Raw genomic sequence first — 20,763 nt, 5'->3', positions numbered from 1 at the left:
TACACAATGAATACATTGAGACTTAAGTTGAAAAAGAAGTATTTATTATTTAAAAATTGATAACTTAACATGTAGGCAAAAGGTTTCTTTTCTCTTTTCTTTTTTACAAATAATTTACATGAACCAGCGTTGTCTTCAATTTGTCCTTTTTTTTTACACTGAACAGTTTGCGAGCTGAAGTAGGTGAGCTGAATCAACAAATAAAACATACTCATTTCTATGGCAACAGGAATGGTAACCAACCTAACGAGTCGTGCTGTTTAAATATAATAATTCAAAAATGATATAAGGCAAAAATGACCCGCTGGCTCAAGCACCCATTGTAGTGTCTTTGTTCTCCAAGTAGTACCTTCTAATGAAATATATAACTAGCAGATTGGTTTCCTGAACTGATGTACAGTACAATAGTATATTATTTATTTCCTTTTTGATTTGTCATAGTATTGCAAGTTCCCCTTGTATTTATTATTTACACGCAAGTATTAAAACAAAACAAAAAAGAAAAGAGAAAAATCTTAAATTACTTCTATTAACATTGGATTAAGTGCTAGCTGGAACTTTTGGCTTCAAACACAGATGGTTAATACATGTTTAGAGCTCTCTCAAATCTGTAATACCTGCCTTTTCACTGCAAAGTCATCAAGCTTTAATGTACAATAAATTATCTTTAGACAATCTACATTTACAACAAATGATAAGAAAAATATATTTTGGAAGTTTGGATTACAAGTCATGACCGGTAGTTAGTGTCAATGCACATTATATGTGCATTCAAGATATTATGTGCCTCAAGATATTATCTTGAGGCCACTACTATTCCTCCAACATTAGGTTCATTAGAGACAAAATGGCTTCCATCAGGGGTCTTCAACGTTTTTCAGGCCAAGGACCCCTTAGCTGAGAGAGAGATTAAGCAGGGACCCCCACTACATATTGTATAAAATTGTGTTACAGATTAAACTTTTTCATAGATTTCCTAGAGACTTGTTAACTATCAATGTACAAGCGCTGTGTTGGATTCATGTTAATGTGTATTTTCAAACAATTAACCACGTAAACCCTTAAACTTGTACTTGATCTGCTCTTTTGCCCCCCTACACAAACCTCTTTGCCGAAAATAGCAGCGCGAGAGGTTGTGAACTTGTAGATCTGCTATTTTCGGTTAATGTTCCCCTCAGAATAGGGATGCTAGTGTTCAAGTGGTTAATAATAATAAAAAAAATCCGACAAAGATTTGGGGGCCCCCCAGTAGTAACTCTGAGAACCCCCTAGGGGTCCCAGACCCCCTGTTGAAGACCCCTGGCTTACATTATGACAGTTTGGAAGAAACCGAAAATGGAAAAGCATTGAGACATGAGGACCTGTCCCTTTCACTAGGAAGGTGTTCTGCCACTGTTGGCTGGCTTGGGTCATTGTGAATGGTTCACAGCATGTAAGTGCTTGATAAAGAGGCTCAGTGCTCACTAGAGGAAGATCGATAGTTCTCCTGCCTGCCTATTATTTTGGTTGTTTTTACACCATTTTCCCCAGATTGGATTCTGGATCCCCATCTTCAAACTCCCACTTCCTCAGCTTCAAATCACCTTTCCAGTAGCCACCTTTAATTCTAAGTCTTTCAGCAGTCAGGATTTAATTTCACAGATACAGACCATCTACACGATTGGAGTAACGGACAGACTATATCTCAAATGGAGATGATACAAATAAACACAATCATAAATAAGTCATCTCATCTCTACAACATTGCCACAACTGAAGTAATATACGGCTATGCTGTACACCTTTATTCTTGAACATGTGTGGTAATTTCCACCATCATCCACATACATGAACAAGACAAGGGGCTTAATGTACCAACTACTCTTTTCTTTGCCTAGTCTTGACTGCAAAGTCAGTCTTTGTTAAGACTAGTCTTTAGAGCAGACTTCACATCGGTTGCACCAACCAAACTTAAGCCTATAGTCTCAACTATGGCTGCTCTTGTTAGCGATGAGCATCCCTGTGAATGCCCACGCTAAGAAAAAGAAAGGCAATTTCACGTACATCGAGAGCCAGCACAGGAACAAGCTGCCTGCAAAACAGACAATGCTGTATTGTCGTCTAACACAACTGCAAGTCCGGTGACAGCTCTCTCTTAAATAAGTTCACTCCTAGAGAATCTAAACTTCTCAATCAGCTTCTCATTGTTGTATATGTCCAATCGATTGCCTGTCAAGCACTTCTGCAGCATTGCAGAACGAGCCTATACAGGAAATGTCTTGCTTTTGATAACGACCATTACTTAACACATTCACTGCCATTGACGTAGATCTACATAATTTCAAATCCAACCGTTTACTTCCATTGACGTAGATCTACATAAAATGTTTAATTGAAATCACGCTAGAGGTTACTCTTCCGCAACCTATGAATGATCCCTTGACTGCGAGAGAAGGAATGGACGGATGTGGCGTCATCCCAAAAAGATTCACTTCCGTCCACTCCTATGTTATGAGATGTAAAAAACACATCTAGCTCAGATTTCTTATTTTTTTGGTGAAAACTAGCCTTATTCAACGGCCGATTACAACAGAATGGACAATCGCGGTAAAATGTTTTTGTTCCGGTGGGTAGACGAGACCCTCCCCCCTTTGTTTAAATCTGCGTCCATACCGTGGCTTCCGCGCCTCTCCGTGGGTCGTCAAAATAAGGTAAAAACGCTAGCAGCAGCGGATGAATTAATTAATTAATACCTGGCAGTGATTGTGTTAAATGGTTCATTTGATTAGAGAGAAAATAGTTACGATTCAACAGCGTGAATAGTAAAACAAACAATAAATACACATTAAGTGGGCCACCAAGATCAGACTAGATGGCCATACAAAGTTAGGACTGAGACCTTATGTACCGGTAACTAAAGACAATTACGTTATTTGCGACACAATGCAACCCAAAACTGATCCAGAATCTGATGTGTGCTTTGTCAACCGCGGTAACATGAGCCAATTTCTTAATTAAATTAATCCAATTGATGATTCATTTAGATGAGTGCTGAATAAAATGCTGCGGAATAAAATGATGTCCAGTTTACTCCACATGATAAAGACTGTTTCTGACATGCACAAAGCAACAGTTTTATCAGAATATAATACTCCTGCAGTTATGTTAATAAACATGAGAAGGCAAGTCCAGGGTTAACTTGACTGCAAGTGCCAGATCCAATCATCACCTTATGTAGGTGGCATTTGCCATTCCAACATGGGTGCAAGCTACTGAAATCAACCATGATAGTATGAAATGATTTTGACTTCACACTTGCTCCTGACTAGATATATTTGTATGTCCAGTTCTCCAGTATTACCAAGAAGAAGGCTTTATCCTGAATGGTGAAACCGGCACAACTACTGTATCAGTAAGCCCTGTTGGTGCAATCACCCCTGGGGATCAGTACAGGAGATACTACTCATTAAAATCATCAACAGGTTAATTTATCATCCATTTCATTCCAATTAATGTTGTCAGAGATAATTTAACTGAGGATGTCAATGTGTATGAAAGTAAACAGCTTGTTCCACAGACAACTCAAAGAAGCAAAACGACTGATATTCAAGCTGCTTTTGAACTAAGAACAGGTGTCACTTTGTTCCCTGAGGCATTTCTTTCATCTCCCTGGTGTCTCTTCTGTGTCGTTGAACATCAGTTGCACGTTGTCATTTCAGCGTTTTTCTCTGTTCTTGCATGGATGTCTTTCCAACATGAAAAGAATGTTTTATCTGTACCTTGGACAGCTCTGAGGAGAGCTCAGCAAAGCTGAAGGAAGCTGTAAAACGGGTGTTTTCTAATGGAATTCGGTGGTAAACACAGAAGTTGGCGAACATTTTAAATAAAGAAGGTTGGCTTAAAAGGTAGGTTAAGTGATAATTTTTGGTTAAAACAAAACGTTTTTGTTAAAAGGTTAAAGCACTTTATTCTGATAGTAATCATTGCTATAGAGTGTTTGTTCAGTAACAGGAGTCTCCCCGTCTCTCCAGCTCTATAATAAACAGAAAATACATTTTCAGGTAGGTGACAATCTTTCAGCCAATCAGGAGAGAGTACCAATTTATCAGCTTCAATTTTATAGTGTTCCGGTTAAACATTTGTCTGCTCATTTCTTAGTGTCTTCACTTCCAATTTCCCTTGTTTAATCTGTATCCTGACTGAGTTCTCTATCCTGATTGGATAAAATTGGTATCCCGTCCTGAAAATGCATGTACTGTCTAATAAAGAGCTGGAGAGACATGAGACACTCCTGTTACTGAACAAACACTCTGTAACAATGAGTACTATCAGAATATAGAGTATTTTAACACTTATTTTAACCAACGAAAATCACTTACCATACCTTTAACGTCGTTGCAAAGTTCTGAAGAGGTTTTGGGGAGGTTGGCCAGGAGGAGGGAGGAAGCCCTTAATTGTCGGGGATACTTTGCAGGTAGGTGAGGATGTGCTGGATCTTGACCAGACGCTCTCGGAGGGACGTCATGGAGAGGACAGACAGCTGGTAGCGCGGGTCAATAGGCAGGACGGCGAGGAGCCACCAGCAGCATGCTGGGCCATTAGGAGTCGCCTGGAGGAGAGGAAGGACAGTATGAGATGGAAGGACGGTTCCACAGCTCAGGTCTTTTACCCATTAACACATTCCACGCCAGAGGTTAATCTCTACTGTACTCACCAGTGCCAGCGTTTTATTGTTGTTTTTTTGTTTTCTTCATGTCGCCACAGACACAGTTAAATCCGTTAAAATTGCGCGTTCATTTGGTTCTAAACACACAGGGGATCTGTGTGAGACGAGCAGTGAAGACCGCTTCGCTTTGCGATCCGCCATCTTGAAGCTACAGCGGTGAACGCTAAACAGTGATCAGCGAGGAGAAAAACAACAACCGAGATAATCGACTTTTAGGTTTCGTTCTAGACAGGAAGCGGATGCGATCGGAAAAAACGGAACCCGGATAATTCCGCTTCCGGTGGTGCTACAATGAAATGTGTCGTGGCGAACGAGGCCTACAATGCAATGTGAACCTGTGAGTGAAAAAAAAAGAAAAAAAGACCACTTCGCGTAGGTCTACGCGACTGGCACGCGGCGGCTTTAAATAGGTTCGCGTAGCTCTACGCGATTGGCACTCAATGTGTTAAGACCGGGGAACACATCTGTCATTTATACTTTGGCTATTCAAAAATAGCAGATATACAAGCTCATAGCGTTATGTGCCACGATATGAGCTTGTAGATCTGCTATTTTTGAAAAGTCTTGACATTTTAAGATTCAGAGCTCCGCAGCTGAATCTGTCGGCAACTCCCATGCCAACGTGTAGAGTTGTTATTAGGAATGAAAACAAATGAGCACCACCGGAAGAGGGGGGCTGAAGGAGAGTGAACGGGCCGAGAAATTAGATCTTTGCCCGGGACCCTAACAAACACGCTCTACAAGCTCACAACGCAGCGTTGTGAGCTTGTAGATCTGCTATTTTACTTCTTAAACATGTTTTTTATTTATTTAAGGAAAGTATTTGATTTTCAGATTTTATTTCTGAAATATTTTTGAAAAAAAGTAAAGAAATGTTTTAAATTGATGAAAAGTTGTTTTTTAGTTTTTAACTTTTTTTTATCGGGTTGGGGTAAAAATTAGGGTGATTATATATATATTATTATTATTTTTTTTTTTTTTTAATGTATATTTATTTTGTATTTTTTTAGCGGTGCCAACCACTCTATATCTGACTTTGTCTGTTTGTCCGTGTGTCCGGGTGTGTGTCTGTCCCATAAACAAATATTGATGACAACATCAATACGGGGCTCATCAAAGGCACCGCTTCCTTCACACAGGGTGTGATTTTTTAATATAGGAAACAAAAAAAAGGGAATACTGGTATTTAGTCGCGACCCACAAAAATGGGTCCTGACCCACTGTTTGGGAAACAGTGGCATAGAACAACCTAAATGAGTTGGAGCAAGGCACGTCAGTGACACTTTCAGTGTGGCATGGCATGGTGTTTACATTCACAAAGGCCAGTGCCTTGCCTCTTGTGTATGTGTATGTACATACATGTAGATGCATTGCATTTGTGTATGAACGCTTGCGTGCTGTGTTGTGGTTTGGGTTTCTTATTATGACACAGTCGTGACGCAACATGGTCAGGGAGATTAGCTAAGTAGCGCACACATAATGGTCTTTAACCTACATTGCCAATATATGCCACCCACTGACTGGCCTCTCTATTCCACAGTGCTGGAGGGAAGCTGTAATCCCTTTAGACAACTGGATTAGTACTGCTGCTTCCTGTGGGGAAGCAGCATGACAACACTGAGGGATGTCTTCGCAAAACAGTGTCTCCTCACAGTGGCCGTAAAGCTGCTATCCGTAAGATTTTATGTCTCAGTATTTCTACTGCTGAACCAAGATAATGAGGCCGCCTGGACAGGGGAGAGAAAGTTACGTTTTCAGCGTCATGTAACACTTCTTGTTAACCAGTGGTGGTCCTACCCGACCACAGGGTCTTAATGTCTAGAAGAGATGGGAGAACATGTCAAAACCACCACAGTTGCCTTTGTTGTATAGTTTTAACAGTCTATTCCATCCCCAGGGTCAAGTCAACTGGTCTTAGCAAAGACTGATGGAACGGTCTGAAGGATAGATGGTGTCCAGTGTGTACCTGAATGTCGTCTTCTCTCTCTGGCATGGGTCCAAAGTGCTGCAGGATCTGGTTGTGGAAGCGGAGCTTGAGGTTCTGGAACCAGGTGCGGGCCTGCTCATACACCGCGTCATGCAGCTCCTGCAGTGCCAACAGCTCCTCCTCATCCTCCACCTGATCGGCCCGTCAACATCATTTCACACAATTACTATCAGAATGATTTCTTGGATCTAGGTCAGTGGTTCTCAAACCTTTTCATTTCAAAGGCCCCCGTAACTCTGAGAATGTACGAATTTGGTTCACTCTCATAGTTACAAACCTGTGAGGGTCCATTTGGAACCCCCCCCCCCCCCCCCCCAAAGAACCCTGACGGCCCCACTTTCAGGTATAAATCAGGCTACTTAATCGCACAGCGGTGTCCCGCTCCACAATTAGCAGATCTACAAGCTCACAATGGCTCCCGATGCAAGCTTGTAGATATGCTGTTTTCGGTGCGAGTATAAATCAGGCATTGCCGGATACAGTGGAGGAATTTGTTCAAATGCAGACATGCTGTACATCTAGGCTTGTCACAATTATTACATAATCGTCTAATCGCAATTATTTGAGACAATACAATTATTTTTGTATAATCGTCATAATCGTTTCCATGTCGAAAAATGTTAACACATTTTCAAATATTAAAAATAGCAGAAATAGCAACGCGTCACTCCGTGTATGTTCAATCACACAATTAAATCGTTAATCGCAATTATTTGAGTGACAATTAATCGTCAACTTAAATTTGTAATAGTGACAGCCCTATGTACATCTGTACATCCTTACCCGGGTATCCGCCAGGTGCTGGATGTCAGCGATGCTGTAGCCATCCCTCATTCCTCGGGACACGACCTGGAAGCGCTTCCCTCCGACAGTGTCGACTATGGATCGCCCATCAGGGAGGAAGTGCACTGACCGAATGATTAACATACAGCCGTGATCCACAAACCTGGAAACAGAGATCCAATGGTTCAGTTAGACCACTGTGGAGACAGTTTGTTTCACTGGAACTGAGATTTAGACATTTTTCATGATTCATTAGCTGGATAATTCAACATTACTGTGGCAAAATGAATAGGATCTCCCGACCTTTGGTGAGGAAGACTGTGTGTGTGTGTGTGTGTGTGTGTGTGTGTGTGTGTGTGTGTGTGTGTGTGTGTGTGTGTGTGTGTGTGTGTGTGTGTGTGTGTGTGTGTGTGTGTGTGTGTGTGTGTGTGTGTGTGTGTGTGTGCGCGCGTGGTGATTTTAATAATAAGTCTTAATTATGGTACTTTGACAATACCATGACAATACTAAATGGTTCAAAGTTTAAGAAGTAATTTTACAGTCAAATGCTGCTAGCTATAAGGTCACACAAAAGTTCACATGCAATCTAAATAAATAATGTGTTGTCATTGTAATTCAGTGCAAAAACGGGACAGCAATAAATAACTCGGGGAAACTTGGGGACATTACATCGTACTTTTTCTAATGTTTGTCCAAAGCTTTCACAGAGTAGTTCAGCTCACCACAATACCTAACATATTGATTCTGAAATCCCGTTAGGTATGATTGCCACAGTTAAGCTCTTTCGCACTTTATCCTTTATTATCCTATCTCGTTCTAGCAGAGGGTAACCCATTTTTAAATGAATTCTCCTGGACAAAAAAAGGCATCGGTGCAGAACAGAAAAGTGCTGTGTGTGCGTGCGTGCGTGCGTGTGCGCGTACGTACCCTTTCTCTGTATCGCTGATACACATCCCAAACTGCCGTGTGCCTGTGTCCATGCACCGGCGAATCATCAGGCGGTAGCGCGGCTCAAAGACGTGCAGTGGGCAAGGCACGGTGGGGTACGCCATGGTACACACAAAGATAGGCACATTCTTCGTCAAACTATACCAAGTGAGGAGCAGAAACGGAGAGAGATGTTTGACCCTTTCATGCAGAAATGTAAAAAAAAAAAAGAATTGCTAAATGAAAATTCGATTTTAACCCATTAAAACCGGGAAAGCGTCCTTGTCATTTTAGATTTTAGCGCTGGCTATTATAAAAAAAAGCAGATATACAAGCTCACGGCACGCCACTTCGTGCCGCAAGTTTGTACATATGCTATTTTTGAACATTTTTGAAAAATGTGAGAAGTACTGATTTAGAAGGCATTTGTAGAATCAGCCTCAGGTCTTAATGGGTTAATCGGAGAGTGAGAGTGAGAGAGAGAGAGACAGATACAGAGAGAGAGAAAGAGACAATAAGATCACTCACTCTGAAAGCTCCTGTTTCTCTTCCTGGTGAATCCTAGTCCTCTGTTCATGCTCCTGCCTTAAATATTGCTTGATAAGCTTATCCAGGATATGTGTCACCACGTACTTCCTGGATGCTAGATACTGTAGAGAACAACATGCAGACATAGACGAACTCAGCATCAGTTTAACCAACACAACTCACTACACACAGTATTCTGAGAAAACGCATAGGTGTTTCCAGGTCTAAATAAAATGGGTTAGGAACAATCACAATTTGGATTCCATGATAGCAAACTCCGGTCTCTTACTTCTTTGAGGCTGTCTTTGCAGAGGGGACATTGCTGTGTGTGGTCCAAGCAGCGTTCAAGACAGCTCTTGCAGAAGGTGTGGCCACATGGCGTCGTCACTGGCTCATAGAACAACCTGCAATGTTGAGAAAGTCACTACCATAAGCCAGCATTTTTTTGCTTTGCTTTTGAACAGCTGTTAATTATAAGTTTAATTTTGTCATTTCCAATTCCCCCCCATGTGCACCTGTTTGGTCCCAGTGTACAAACAGAAGGACAATCAGTATAGAAAGGGTTCTAAGCAGTAATACAAACTTGCCCCAGGAAGATACTGGAGCATTTAAGTGCAAACTAACGTCTCTGGCTCTGATAAAGACATACGTGGTGCAGGGGTCGCGCTAGGATTTTAATCTGCCGGTCCCAATGTCCGGAAGGATTCAAATTTATCATCGGACAAAAATAACGGTCATAATTATTTGTATGCAGTAATGACAAGCAGGTGCGTAAATACAGCCTAACACTTAGGCCTACAGCATTATATTTTGGATTGAGCTATTTGAACATGAACCATCATAATATACACATTTTATATAGCAGGGTCATCTTACACAAATACATGAATTACCTACATTACCATTTGCGCATGCTGCGTGCGTAATGGTTTCTCAATAATCAATTGCGTTTGAATGCATTTTCTAATCAAAGGGCACCGCACAAAATTGGGCATTTCAGATGAATCCTTCATAACGTGGCTCAGCTGACCTGTTAGGGCAATAAATTATAGACCACTACTCACTCACAGCAGGTTATACTGTATAGTTAGACAGTGGATGCCATAGTGCGTCTAGTTGGGACAGCCGTGGGAAAGTTGATGAGTTGTGAGAATCTTGTCGTCTCCTCATAGAGCTATTCAGTTCAAAGTGGTAATGTTTTAACGTGTCCACCTCATAGAGTTAAAAATAGGTCCACGATTATGATTAACGTCGTGTTTCACCTCGATGCCATAGTTGCAGTAGCCTATAGCTGTTGTGGAGAGTATTAACGCATCTGTGTTGGATATTTCATCTTCAACTTGCACTCTTGTTAAACTGTAGGGCAACTTGCCAACTTTACTCACAAGTGCCCTTGTAATAGCCTAGTATCTGTGACATATTCTAACTCGTAATGATACAAATTGTGTGTGACTGACTGTTAAATACACAACTTTATATAATGTAAAGTTGTAACCGGACCGCGGTCTCTGTCTGACTGCCGAGACCGCACTCTCTACGCAGCAGCAGCAACAACTCTCTTCTTCCTGTTATACCTTCACAATAAAGTGTCTCCCATTTACCACCCAATGCAGCACATTTTACACTGGTTATTATTAACAGGAAATAGGTGTAACTTAACAGCGTGCGACACACTCTTTCTTTCTACCCCTCTCTCTCTCTCTCTCCCAGAAACACACGCACGCTGTTAAGAGAGAGAGAGAAAGAAAGAGCGAGAGAGCGAGCGCTAGAGAGAGAGAGAGAGAGAGAGAGAGCGAGCAAAGCAGAGGATTTGAAATGTGCCAAATTTGCGGTGATAATTAATGAACTGCCGTGTCATTATCAACCGGTCAAAACCGGCAATTATCGGACTAACGCAACCTCTGACGTGGTGTCAAAATTCCCTGTGCCCCCCAGGTTCTTCCTGTGTCAGGTTTATTTTACTGCCCAGAATCATTTCAATACAGACATTTAATCACATGAACTGTAGCTTCTTTATTCTGGGGTGAACATTCGGTGAAATGATGATAACAAAGTGTTGCAATGCAACACCTGAACTTGTACATCTGTTTATTTTGGCAAACAGGTTTGCTGGAGAGTAGATGGAAAAAGAGGGGGGCATAGTATAGATCCCTGGGGGACTCTGGTCAACTAAGTATATATGGTTTAAGTGGTTAAACATCAATTTAAAGTGAGTGAGTACACGTGTTCCTACCTCATGCAGAGGGAGCACTCCACATCATTGGCATCCAACAAGTCCTGGGGAACTGCTCTATAAGCTTTGGCTACTGCAGCAGCTTGGAACGAGACACCAGCTACACCGGAGGTCAAACAGGGAGGTGAGGGGACAACGGGTGCAGAAAGTTTAGCATCATAGACAGACGTAAGCAGAAGCTTCAAGGTTTTGTTAAAGCTCTATCATTTTCTACGGTTGTGATGACAAAGGAAAACAGGGTCACCATCTCTAGGTAACAGCACAATTTATTTAGGTTGTTTAGGTTTGAGAACCGCTGGACTAACTAACTTATACCAATCAGCATGTCATGGGTGAAGACTTACCTCCTTGCTTTTTTTTGCTGCCACCACTATTCACAACATAGGGTCCCGAGTCTGACACAGACAGCTTCCTCTTCAGCAGACTCCCCTTGTCCTGATCCCCAAGCTGTGGGGCGGAGCAGACTCTCTTAAGTCCCTCCTCCCCAGAGTGGAAGCCATGGGTTCGTAGTGAATGAGCTCGGCTCAGCGCCGGACGCTCCAAGCTCTCAGACCGTCCAGATCTCTGAGAAAACAAGAAATGGAGAGAAAGAAACATGGTTGATTATCACACCATTTAGCAATAATTGCATTGTGCTTTCATTTTAATTTGCTTTATTTAGACAGGACAGTAGAGACAGGAAGCCACGGGCAGAGAGGGCAGAGATATGCAACACAGGTCTCCAGCCAGAATCGAACCAGCAATGTTTTGATTATGTGGTCAACGTAGCATCTAGTCATCTACAGCGCACCACTACGTTGTGTTTAACACTTTTTTTAGGGTCCAGTCTCAGTAGACCTACCTTGTGGTTGTCAGGATAGTTGTGTGCCGAAGCAGCACGCACTTGGTGCTGGTGTTGGACTGAGCTCTGCTGCTGAGGCTGGTTCTCAGCCTGGGCATCAACCACAAGGGTTTTACTCCGCAGGTGAGGAGAGGTGCTCTGTGCCGTTTCCCTCAGGCCAACTTTGACATTCTCCCCCGCAGGAGACAGTAGGTCAAACAGTATCTGTAAAGAACACTTTGTTAGATACATATTCCAGTACAAATGTTCTATTTGCAGGTCACAGTCATCATCAGAGAAAAAATCAATTCAGAAAGTCTATCTTGGATTATTCAGCGAACCTTTCTAACTGCTGGAAAGAATATACACCCCCTAAAAAGGCACACTGATTAATGTATACATGTCACAACAACACAAGTAGAGGGTAAGCAGCATTAGTAAGTGTTGTTGTGAACGAAGCACAATATTATGCCAGTGTTAACAGTGTGGAAGGTACATGCTGCCGATTGAACAGAGATCTTCAGTGTTTCACTTATGTAACATTTGAACATGTAATGTACATAATTGCCTTACAAATGGGATTAATGCCACGGCGAGCAGAGTCACAAGATCCACTAGCAGTTTCTGGTTAAGATGACATTAATGCTGATCTGAAACATTTACCTACCTAACGTGCAACCAGAGAAGAAAACTTGCCAATACAACATGTTATTCGATGTGATATCAAAAGATATTAAACTTTACTTATTTTCACTGTATCTTTCAACAGTGCAAGAACAAATAATTAGGAAAATCATCTCCTATATTTCTATTTCTGCTGCTTTAAAATGAGTTAATTAAATAAACATACACTATATAGACAGACACTCTCACTGGGGATATGCGTTGGCAAAGATTGGCACCATTTATTTTTGATATTTAGTTCTTCATTATCACTGGTTTGTCTTACTCATGCGGTCATGAAACATGTTCTACAAGTCAAGGAAAATATAATTTGCACACAAGTGCATCACACCAACGTACACAACTGCTATGTCATCACTTAAACTATTACATTTAATTGTAAGGCCAGAATGAGATCAGGCCTCGTGCCATCCTTTGGTGGCCATCCTATAGAGCAGGACAGATTCAATTCCTTTGCACATGCCAACTGTGACGACAGGCAATTGGTTCCCTTTCTGGGTACACAGCAGCAGTCTTGTATGGTGCAGGTTCAAGAACCAACAGAGAGGCACTTCAAAGACTCCTGGCATCGTATCAAATGGATTCAAAAAGCTTAGGTGAACTAAATAACGTCTGTGCAGCAGTGCGGTACAGATAGCACTTATCCACATAATAGGTTAATTACACTTTGCTTACAGGTACAGGAAGCTCATTCTTCCACAGTACCTGAATAAGATTATTTAAGCTTGCTCCCCACCAAACAGACTAGTACAGACTGGCAGTCGATTAGTCGGTTGAAAGGTGTGAAACAAAGTTGCTGAATGCACCTGAGAGGCAACACCGACAGACGACTATAGTACTATGGTGCTAAAAATGAACATGTGCATAGCATATATAAATCAATTGAGAAATGATATAGATAACTACTGCACTGCAGGGTGCTTAGGGCAAACACAAGCTGACAGCTGTTGTTTGAATGAGACGAGCCACATGCACGTGCGCGTGCACTGTCCCAAGCTTTATGCCTGCATTTACCATGGATATGGGCTGTATTCAGGTCCCCGGCCCGTTACCCCTCCTAGCAGCCAACCAGAGAGCTCTACCTCCTCTCCGCCAGCCCGACGGCAAGCTCGGGCGGCTTTCGATGCTTCCCTACAACTTTCGACCCGCCGCCACAGTGTACCCACCACACATTCAACAGCAGATTTTCGGCAACAGACGCTTTCCAACACTCCCCACCGGCGTTGGTGCGGTGGGGAGCTACCTTTAAACTCAACTCATTAAAGAATGACATGGGCAATGGTGGGGAGCTACCTTTAAACTCAACTCAGTCAAACATTAAAGAATGACATGGGCAAACCTCACTTATCACACCACTTCACCTATTCCGGCTTAACCCTCTATACTTGGTAAACAAATACTTAGCTATACTTGGTAAACAAATACTTAGCTGACTGGGGTTGGCCCTGTACTTGGTCCGGTCTTTCCCCCCCCTCTATATCTTTATGCCAAAAACAGACAATCTACAAGCTCACAATGCATCATCGGCTATTTTCAGCGAATGTTCCCGCAGAATAGGGATGTTAGGACATAAGTAGTTAAATTTCCTCACCATTTCAACCTGTCGTCTAGCCTGGGGGAAGTCCTTGTCTACAGCCAGGCAGTGGAGGAAGACCTGGAGAGACTCATCCACTTGACCCATCGTCTGGAGAACAATAGCCTTCTGAAATAAACCCTGAGAGTGAGAGAATACATAAAGAGAGACATAAAGTATTTTTTGTTTAACTGGGTAAGCTTGATCTGCATTAGCTCAAAATATAGTCCAAGTATATCTTCAACTATACAATTGTATTTTTTAAACATATCTGTGAAATATATTTAACCCATTGAAACCGGGAAAGCATCTGTGTCGGTTTAGATTTTTGCGTTAGATATACAAGCTCACAGTGCGTCACTTTTTGAACATTTTTTAAAAATCTTCGAAGTGTGAGAACTACTGATTTAGAAGGCATTTGTAGAATCGTCCTCAAGTCTTAATGGGTTAAATTAATATATGTTGGCATGGCCTTGGCAGTTCCCCACTTCCTACTCATAATAGCTACTCAATGAACAGGTCAGATGGGTTTATCTGTCTCAGACAGTTAAGCTAACACCTGGATTTAGAGTCAAGCTGTACTTGGAGAGGATCAGACAGAAAGCCATAGATGAAATAGTTCTAGAACTGGCTTGTGCAGTTGTTTGTTCCTAATAATCTTAACCCATTAATACCTGAGGCCGATTCTACAAATGCCTTCTAAACCAGTAGTTCTTTCAAGATGTACAAAAATAGCAGATGTACAAGCTCGCAAAAAAAATATGCGCTGTGAGCTTGTATATCTGCTATTTTTGAATAACCAACACAAAAATCTAAAATGACAAAGATGCTTTCCCGGTTTTAATGGGTTAAATAGGTCGCTGTATCAAATCAAAGAATCACTCCAACATGTCTGAGTCAGCTGGACACCTAATACACCAAAAGCCCAAACCAACCTTGTTGAGCAACATGTGAATTCTCACAACTGCAATCTTATGATCAAATGCTTGCACATTAAACCATAAAGGCAATGAGATGGAATGGCTCTGTTCCTGAGCAGCATAACTATAAATACTGTATCTGCTATTGTGAATGATGGGGTACTAATACTAGACAGACTATCTACAGCAAGCTACTTGGTCTGACTTGGTCACAAAATCACCTGCACTCTTGTACACTAGCCGAATATCTATTTTATAGCAATGTTTCAGTCAAATACCTTGATATGCCCTAAGAAGGACTTCGATACTGTGGGTGTTTTAACTCTTAAGTGAAAGAATACCTAATGATCACAAACTGATTATGCAATGGGACTTGTCTGCAAGGACCAATTAAATGTGTAATTTCTGTGGCACATATGCTGTGTTGTTCTGCTTTGAGGCATCAATGCAGTGCCTGCTCCAGTGACCTACCTCTGCAGACTGTCTAGACGAGAGATAAACTTCTGTGTCCTCTAGAGCCAGACGGTACTGTCTCAGAGCCATGTACGCTTCTGCGCGAGATAACCGTGCCACTGCCGCAGGCCCTGGGTCTGCTGGGAGATAGGAAGAGATGCTGAAAGTTAGACTTTTTATTCAACATTGAAAAGGAGAAACATTTAGAACTCCTTCTGAAAACGTTTTATGCCAGGGAGAAGATATTGTGTTTAGAATATTGTGCTTTGTTACATTTGCCAGAGAAATCAAGTCTTTTTGTGCTTGCAATTATTCATGAAGAGAAACAATCCACACCCATGATTTAACAGGCACCCACAAACAAGCTACGGAAAACCCTACTGAGTGCAGGCTGTTACATTTTGCACATTTGGCAAAGTTTGCAAGAATCAGCCTGAAGATCCACCAGGCCAAATGAAATGTTTGACTGGGAAGCAGGTGGTGCAACGCACAGGTCCAGTACCTGGTGAAACGGCCCGGAGGAGTCACCCCACAGTGCCCAGACCCTCCACGCTCCACAAGCCCCACCCTATGTCAGGCATTCAGAACATCGCCAGGTCATGTGGCCTACTGCCTGGCATTCAGAACATCGCCGGGGCAAGTGGCCTACTGCCAAAAAGAAGAGACTGCAAAACAGAAGAGCCATCAAAACATCACCGATGCTGTAAAGGCGTCAAGATGGCTGTGTATCAAGCGGAGGGATCCGTGGACCACACAAGCTACTTAAGACACAAGCCGGGGCCAGATCAACCCCGGCTGGGTCGCTCGAAACACCCAGAGAACCCAGGATACATCACTGATGATGTGTCTAAGTTGCACCCCATATATATATATATATATATATATATATATATATATATATATATATATATATACACACACACATATGTATACATACATACGTGTATACACACATACATATATAATATAGTTTTCACAAGGTCATGAATTAAGACAAACGCATGACATAAACAATCTAAATGTCAAAAACGCTCTTTTGCTGCAACACGAGAGATAAAACAGTGTCACTGTCGGCATAACTCTCCCAATCTTGTCAGTCTATTTACCTGAATCAATGTTATTGCAAAGGCTTTCCTCAAGGTGCCAGATGTGCCACGTTAACATTCTGGATTGCTGCAGTCTCGGTCATGAAATCGACTTGACGATTGACTTGACAAAATGACTTGACGATTCATTGTCATACAAATAATTGCGATTAACGATTTAATTGTGCTTTTGGCAGTGGACATTGGGACATAAATAAAAATAACATTCCGTTTGCCTTCTAGACTTTGTAATCAAACATTTCTTTCAACGCAAGCTAGTAGATTGACAATTTCCGCTATTTTTGGAAAATGTTTGAAAATGTATGAACCTTTTTCGACATGGAAACAATTATGACGATTATGCAAAATGATTGCGATTATCTCAAATAATTGTGATTAGGCGAGTATGTAATAATTGTGACAGGCCTAGTCATGTCAATATATCTGCATTACACAAGGCATGCGCATTAGAGTGCATGAAGAAGTGATGCTCTGTGAATGAACAGCATGTACTGTATCTTCACATATTCCATTGACCTAATTCCAAAGTTGTCCCGTACCAAGATAAGAGCACATACTGTACCTATCTGTTGTATACGTGTCAGGGAGAGTGTGAAGAATTTGTGTCAGGATGATGCAGCTGAAGTGTTTGCACTTTGCAGGCTAGTCTTCCATTGCTAATCCTGTGTGGGCCGTGCCCAATCGGCCCATGTTTGGAATAAACAGGTCAAAGTCATTATGAGACATCATTTGACACAGATACCTAGCATACTTCCAAAAGCCAGGCTTTAGGTCCTCCTGATACATTAACAGGTGATTATTACTGTATAAATAAGTTACACTTTTAAGAAGTAGATCGATACAAATACCAATTCTACATTACCAACAACAAATTAGAGTCGAATTTACCTACTGAGCTGTATCTCAGCCATTGAGCGATAAACAGCACATAACTTGTGTGTCGACAAAGACTAAACGTGCCCTTGGGCAAGGCACTGAAGTACCAAACTGCGGTGTACTGTACTGCAGGCGACCCTGCACCCACTGACCGCTCTTATGAAATGGGACATTCTGCACAATATGTACTTTTACTTTTGGTACTTTTAAGTATATTTTGATGGCACTTTAGTACTTTTACTCAAGTACATTTTCAATACGGGACTTCCACTTGTAACAGAGTATATCCACATTGCAGTATTGATACTTTTACTTAAGTGTGTGTAGGGGAACTGTGTGTAACTAGGAGGGATATGTGAAAAGCCTCATTTCAAATACTTTGGTGCACATTTCAATTAAGTATTCGTAATCTTTTTTTAAAAGGATGAAAGGGCTACCCTCTGGTCTAGTCTACACAGAGAAGTCAGTGCCACACCTGCTGCTCCTTCCAACTATGTTGTAACTGTGTTATAACAGTCTGGTTTCTTCTGAAAAGATGAATCTGATGCACTTGACAAGCATTATATTGTGTGCTTAGTCATCACTGCACCTCCATCCTCCATGCCTCCATGCCCTGCACGCTAGGCTGTTACAAAGGCCAGTTTGCATTTGCATGCATGAATGCATCATGTTGTGTAGACCAGGACAACCAGTCCTACACACTTGGCTTTGACCCTGCTGGTCCAACAGACACAGTGGATATTCACACGGTGCACAGAACAGTGGATCACTAAATGTTTTTGCAAAATACGAATAAATAAACCCGCTGCCTAACCCCCTAATAATAATAAGTTACAAAACATTCCCTGTTAAGTGTCACGACCTGCCTTATGCAATGCGCACTTACTGCGCATGTCACGCTGCTGCCTGTTAATTTCATAATAGGGTCGCACGAGGGTTACATGACTGACAACCAAGAGATATCTACAGCTTCAACAGAGATTTTACATAATGTTGATCAGTAGAACTGGAATGAGAATGTGAACAGTAATTTAAAGCTAAAACAACAGATCTAGCTTGTAGATCTGTTGGTTTTGACAAGCGACACACCACCATGGTACACTCACACTTACCAGATGCTATAACATGGGATGCTAGCGACACAGCCTCGTCAAGGAGTTTTCCTCTAGAGAATTCCTCTATTTCGCTAATACATTTACATAATTCCGTCTCGCTGGGGAACCATTTGTCCAACAGTCCACACAGGACGACATTGACTCTAAAAGTGTCCCCCTCGGTGGAGGATGATGATGATGATGCTATCTGTCCCACTGTCTCATCGCTGCACACCTTGCATCTGGACAGCATCCTCCGTTCTAAGCACCGTCTGCAGTAAGAATGTCCACATGCCACGGTCACAGGCTGGGCTAAGAAGCGATGACAACAGGGACAGTCAAACACATCATTCTCCTCACCGTCACCATCCTCCTCGTCCAGGGTGGAGGAGGAGAAAGCATGGCGGTGTGGAGGAACGTGCTGCTGCTTCTTCTTCTTGAAGTTGTGCAGGATACAGTCCACTAAAGTGCCCAGGTGCTCCGGCCGGACGGAGCCGTACCGCATCGCCATGGAGAAGCAGTCCACGGCCTCTTTGAGGCGGTTTTCCGTCGCCATCGCGTCCGCTTTCTGCAGTATGAGTTTGTGGTGGTCAACGTCATGGTGGTGGTCGTCCGGTGGTCCTCCTGCTCCCCCCCAGCAGGAGTCGGTCTCTTCCGAGTCGGTTTCGATGAAAAATCCGCCTCGTTTTTTATCCGGCGGCGCGTCCTTCGGTTCAGGTCGTGTGAGAGACATTAGTATTAATGGCTGCTATATCTAGCTACTATCTCCTGTTCGCTTGTTCTCTGTGCATCCGTCTAGACATTGGTATAGATGTGTTTAATTGTGAGCGTTGACACAGCAGCTGTACAGAGCCTATTCCATAGGATTGACAACAGATACCCTTAGCAATCCTTACATAAAAAAGATGGCGTCACGTCACGTGAGCACCCGGCGCCGCGCGCTGATTGGACGAGACGCTCGATTACAAAACGCTTGTAGAGGAAAGTTTCATAACTACGGAAACGACGTAGAGAAGCGCTCATTTTACTCAAGTAGGCCTACTGTACTTATATGTGCAATTTTGCGTTTTTTTTTTCTTTTTACTTTACTGGAGTATTTCCAATTTTCTGTTCTTTTTACTTCTACTGCACTACATCTCAAAGGCAAATAGTGTACTTTTTACTCCACTACAATTATTTTAACGCTTGAGTTACTATTTACTTTGTAGATTTTGATTATTATTACAAAACATACATTTACTCACTTCAGCCCTATATACATTTCGGCCATTTGAAAATAGCAGATCTACAAGCTCACAATGCGTCGCACCATTTTTCTGTGCACGGTACCTTCGTACAACGAGGTATAAATCAATGGAGCTGCACTTCCACATGGATGGAGATGGAGGGAAAGGAGGCTATGGCTGCTTAGACTCTAGTGCAGGGGCCAGGGGTCTTAAACGTTTTCAGGCCAAGGACCCCCTAGCTGAGAGACAGATGAAGCAGGGACCCCCGGCTATTTTTGGCTAAAGTTCTCCTCAGAAAAGGGATGATAAGGTTAATAAGTGGTTAAGGTAAAAAAAAAAAAATCATATCACACAAAGATTTGGCGGACCCCCTGTAGTAACTCTGAGGACCCCCTAGGGGTCCCGGACCCCCTGTTGAAGACCCCTGCTCTAGTGTATGTAAAGAAGGAAAGGTTACACATGTAACGTTCAAGGCACATGGTAGGCAAAAGTTTGATGCATTCAAGTGAAGTGAGACAGAGATCAGAAAAGAGCGTGTGACATCTCTTATTTAAATTTCCTGAACCGATTAATCTGACAAAAGTCCCAGTTAATATATATGTATTTAAAAAGGGTCACACTTTGGCTTGAGCATGCAAATTTGCAATTTATGCTCAATTCATGAATATAACTCATACATTAATTCATCATCAACCATTAATTCCTGGTCCTCACCATTAGTCTGTGACTTAAACAGGTGTAATATATTGTTAGTTAACAAAGAAAGAAAAGAATAAAATAAAACAATAACTCCCCTAATCAGTAGAGCCTAATGGATGCGTGGAAAGAAGGATGCATGGATTGGATTG

General features: G+C 42.0%; 1 protein-coding gene across 2 annotated transcripts; it reads right to left on the bottom strand.

Annotated features, from left to right (window-relative positions):
• Nucleotides 1–22: 22 nt before the first annotated feature.
• Nucleotides 23–19,566, bottom strand: lonrf1 (LON peptidase N-terminal domain and ring finger 1). 2 transcript variants are annotated; one of them, XM_084073145.1, is made up of 12 exons: nt 18,702–19,566; nt 15,632–15,750; nt 14,259–14,381; nt 12,005–12,208; nt 11,508–11,727; nt 11,164–11,263; nt 9,220–9,334; nt 8,931–9,052; nt 8,403–8,561; nt 7,476–7,638; nt 6,672–6,824; nt 23–4,588 (listed from the first exon to the last, which is right to left on the bottom strand). In XM_084073145.1, the coding sequence occupies exons 1-12, from the start codon at nt 19,420–19,422 to the stop codon at nt 4,430–4,432; spliced, it is 2,358 nt and encodes a 785-aa protein (XP_083929271.1). In that variant the 5' UTR covers nt 19,423–19,566; the 3' UTR covers nt 23–4,429. The 2 variants fall into 2 exon arrangements, with proteins under 2 accessions (XP_083929271.1, XP_083929272.1); XM_084073146.1 differs by having other exon boundaries at nt 15,632–15,753; nt 18,708–19,566.
• Between the last annotated feature and the right edge of the window lie 1,197 nt (nt 19,567–20,763).

This window comes from Gymnoscopelus microlampas, assembly GCF_963454915.1.
Source record: "Gymnoscopelus microlampas genome assembly, chromosome: 2".
Lineage (NCBI taxonomy): Eukaryota > Metazoa > Chordata > Actinopteri > Myctophiformes > Myctophidae > Gymnoscopelus > Gymnoscopelus microlampas.
This window is presented reverse-complemented; position numbering and strand designations above follow the sequence as displayed.

Bases quoted from the DNA above. Each gene is read 5' to 3' on its own strand.
- lonrf1 (XM_084073145.1), bottom strand. From the start codon at position 19,422: ATGTCTCTCACACGACCTGAACCGAAGGACGCGCCGCCGGATAAAAAA. The intron at 14,382-15,631 runs GTAGGTCACTGG...TCTCACTCTCAG, and splicing joins CGTCTAGACAGTCTGCAGAG to GGTTTATTTCAGAAGGCTAT. The intron at 9,335-11,163 runs GTAGGAACACGT...TCAACATTGCAG, and splicing joins GAGTGCTCCCTCTGCATGAG to GTTGTTCTATGAGCCAGTGA.